The sequence below is a fragment of the Priapulus caudatus genome, unplaced genomic scaffold, assembly GCF_000485595.1.
Source record: "Priapulus caudatus unplaced genomic scaffold, Priapulus_caudatus-5.0.1 Scaffold2688, whole genome shotgun sequence".
Lineage (NCBI taxonomy): Eukaryota > Metazoa > Priapulida > Priapulimorpha > Priapulimorphida > Priapulidae > Priapulus > Priapulus caudatus.
The window spans coordinates 21,607-25,594 of NW_014579749.1; the positions used below are offsets into that span (position 1 = coordinate 21,607).

At 52.0% G+C, this 3,988-nt stretch overlaps 1 protein-coding gene across 1 annotated transcript in view; it reads right to left on the reverse strand.

Moving 5' to 3' along the window:
- Positions 1-2,286, reverse strand: part of LOC106818955 (putative ankyrin repeat protein RF_0381) — a 2,684-nt gene extending 398 nt beyond the window's left edge. Inside the window, exons 1-2 of the mRNA XM_014823621.1 lie at positions 1,870-2,286; positions 837-1,010 (exon numbers count right to left, since the gene is read on the reverse strand). Of these exons, the coding sequence (XP_014679107.1) occupies positions 837-1,010; positions 1,870-2,286 (591 nt within the window). The remainder of the gene's footprint in view (positions 1-836; positions 1,011-1,869) is intronic.
- Between the last annotated feature and the right edge of the window lie 1,702 nt (positions 2,287-3,988).

Genomic DNA, 3,988 nt, shown 5'->3' on the forward strand with positions numbered 1-3,988 from the left:
GTGGGTCATTAATGATTATATTTTTTTGGTGGTGTGTGGTAGCAGGAGCACATCAAATATGTGATTCTGGTGGTAATAAGTACTTTCCGAATTGCATACATTTCATGGTAAAATGGGTTTTTATTTTTTTAAATATTCAGAACGCAACTAAGCCTTTAGATTTTTTTACAGAGCAAAATGATTTGCAAACTTTTAACATTTGTACTCGTGGTTATTAAATCGCGCCAATTCACCAAGGCATCATACCGATAATCTACACATTTCTATATAAACTGAATAGTGTTACTACATATACTCGATTTTACATTGCAATGAAACGTCTGCCAACACGTGCAACAATTAGAACATAGATCTACCAAGTATTGATCATATCTTCTGGGTTATCGCATCTCCGATCCTACATGGGCTTCCTCGGGTAACACGCTTAGTGTCGCCTACATATACGTTGGTCGAATACACATAGCGCGTTCCCTGACAAATTCTATGAGACTCGAAGGCAGCTGTAGCCTGTTCTCGTATGCAACGCTGTGTCTGACGATAACGCGCGCGCAGTGGCACTTTAGCGAATGATACTGCGTGTTCATTCTGCCATGTATCTCGTCGCTCAACTCCACGTTGCCGCGGAAACGCGTCGGGTTAATCCGGCACCAGAGTTTGTACGGCGTCTCTCCCCGTGCGTTCACCACGCCGACGTGTGCACCGTGGTTGAACAGCAGCGCGTGCACTATCTGCACGCACCCCTCCCTCTCTCGCGCGTAAACATCGTCTTTGCATGCGAGCATCATCCTACAGAAGCTGTGCAGCGGGGTGTCGCCCTCGCTGTCGCGTGTGTTAACCTGTAGAAGTACGCCGGCGGACTCGCACGTCTGTAGGAGAGCTAACGCCGCTTGTACTCCTCGCTCACTCATCATGCGGCTTCTCACCTCGCTGACTATTATAGCGAGCGGCGTCCTCTTGTTACAATCGACGAGGTTCAGGTCAGCTCCGTGTTTCAAGAGAAGAGTAATCATCTGTGTGAACGAAAGAAACGAAAATCGTTAACAACCCGATTTTAGGTTCGTTCCTTAAAGAACAAGTTTCTACAAGGAAAAAAGCATACTACTTTTATTTACTGTTGCCGATTACTAACTATTAATATTATTAAATTATTAACTATTAACCGATTACTATTACTGATTACCTTTATTATCTAGACAAAAATACATTGGAACATCGCTGAAATTGTCTCCTTCATTCACAACGCACGCCCGCAGTTTCACCTCGGTCCCGAGTAGATTGCAGGAGTAGTGTAATGCGGTGAAACTATTTAACATATCTATTATTAACTGTTAACCGATTACTATTACTGATTACCTTTACCATCTATAAGAAAATACATTAGGACATTGCTAAAATTCGGTCTCAATCATTCGCAACGTACGCCCGTAGTTTTACCTCGATATGAAGTCGATCACAGGAGAAGTGTAACGCGGTGAAACTCCCTCCTTTTTCCGTCGCGGCAACGTTGGGGTCGGCGCCTGCCTCCAGTAGCATGCGCATGATGTCCAGCTGGCCAGCCCTGCGAGAAAGAGCCGCCATGTGCAGGGAGGTCTGTCCGTACGATTCCGCGGCGTTGGCGTCAGCGCCGTGTGAGAGCAGCATCCGCACCACCGCCTCCTCGCCCTTATTCACCGCCATCATCATGGGCGTCTCCCCGCTCGTATCGGCGACGTTGGGGTCGGCACCGGCCTCCAGTAGCAGACGCATGATGTCCAGCCGGCCAGAGCGAGCCGCGTCGTACAGGGAGGTCCATCCGTACGAGTCCGCGGCGTTGGCGTCAGCGCCGTGTGAGAGCAGCATCCGCACCGCCGCCTCCTTGCCCTCCCTCACCGCCATCATCAGCGGCGTATCCCTGCTGTCCGTATCAGCGACGTTGGGGTCAGCGCCGGCCTCCAGTAGCAAGCGCATGATGTCTAGCCTGCCAGAGCAAGTCTCGAGGTACTGGTATATGCTGGCCTGTCTGTCCAAGTAGTCGCCGTCGTGTGTGAGCTTATTCACCCGCTCATGCGCCTCCTCGCACTTCCTCATCACCTTCATCAGCGGCGTCTCCCCGCTCTTCGTCGTGGTGACGTTGGGGTCGGCGCCGGCCTCCAGTAGCAGGCGAACGATGTCCAGCCAGCCAAAGCAAGCCGCGTGGTGCAGGGAGGTATCTCCGTACGAGTTCGTGACGTTGGGGTCGGCGCCGTGTGAGAGCAGCATCCGCACCATCGCCTCATCGCCCCGACTCACTGCCATCATCAGCAGCATCACCCTGCTCTTCGTCATGGCGACGTTGGGGTCGGCGCCGGCCTCCAGTAGCAGGCGCACGATGTCCAGCTGGTCAGAGCAAGCCGCCATGTGCAGGGAGGTCTGTCCTTGCGAGCTCGCAACGTTGGCGTCAGCGCCGTGTGAGAGCAGCATCCGCGCCACCGCCTCCTTGCCCTTCCTCACCGCCATCATCAGCAGCGTCTCTCCACTCTTCGTCATGGCGACGTTGGGGTCGGCGCCGGCCTCCAGTAGCAGGCGCACGATGTCCAGCCGGCCAAAGCGAGCCGCGTGGTACAGGGAGGTTCGTCCGTACGAGTCCGCGGCGTTTGGATCCGCGCCGGCCTCCAGTAGCAGGCGCATGATGGCCAGCTGGCCAGAGCAAGCCGGCGACAGGACCCGCGCGTTTCCGCTGGCCACGGCTGCGTGCAGCATCGTTCCGTCGACACGGTAACGCGAGCGGAGGTCCGCTCCATTGTCTAGCAGCACGGCTGCAACATCCGCGCAAGCTGTTTCGCAGGCGAGCATGAGAGGCGTTCGCCCGCGCTCATCCTTCTCTTGCAGGGGCGCATCATGCAGCAGCAGCTGTTTCACAATCTCCATCTTCTCTTCATTCCTGTCCCATGAAAGTGCGCAGGCGACGTGGAGAGGCGTCTCCATGCGTACGTTCACGCACGATGTGTTCGCTCCACCTCGCAGAAGTTCTAACACTTTCTCAACGTCCCCACGTGAACAGGCAGCATGCAGGTCTGACATTCTTCTCCCAACTGTAGGCACGCACTGTGCGTCGTTCGGTTGCAGGAGGGTCCAGTGCAGTCACCTACCTAAAATGCACACTGATGTTCACAAAGGCATGTAGAGTTGATTGCGATGTTAATATAGTGCATGACAAATCGAAAACAGCTTTGTTCTCCACGTATTCACATTTTCGGTAATGCAGTGTCCAACAGATCGCTGAAAAAGGTTATTTTCCTAATAGCACAAAAGCTGAAGTCCAAGGCCAGGAAGCAAATCGGAAACAAATAAAGTGATTAAGCCTGGAGGATTGCCAAAGCATGGACACATCCACTTAAATATGCCTGGGGACCACCGCTTCCCAATGCTCCACCCGCTTTGCCAAGTGCAACGCGCAACTCAGTAGCTAAACCTGCGCTGAAGCGTAAAGGTGGTAAGACAAAAATTAACCAGTGCAGTCCTGAACTGTTTTGAACGGAATAGTGGAATAGGAGAAAGTGTAGAAAANGCGCCGTCGTGTGTGTGTGTGTGTGTGTGTGTGTGTGTGTGTGTGTGTGTGTGTCTGCGTGAGCGCGCGCGTGTGTGTATGTGTGTTAGCAAGATGAAGATATCTCTAGCAAAATTGGAAAATGCTGTAAAACCTAAACGGATTTTCCACAAAAAACTGTCTCGGGGGAAATCTGTAACAAAGCTGTACTAAAACCCAAAGACACGTGGCGCCTATCAATTTCTATAGCTTAGAAAATCTTTAAACTTGGTCATGATAAGAAATGTGTGTATCGAAAGAACCTTCCTATGTTGTTTTCGGGTTACACAGGCTTATGTATAGCTCAGTGGGTGGGAGCACACGAACGCTCCCCAGCGGCCTGTCCGTATATAATCCGCTAGTAGGACCCCACAGCCAAACCTGCTCGATTTTTTATCGTTGCAACAACATTGAGTGCCGTGAGCCGCAGCACAGGCAACCACA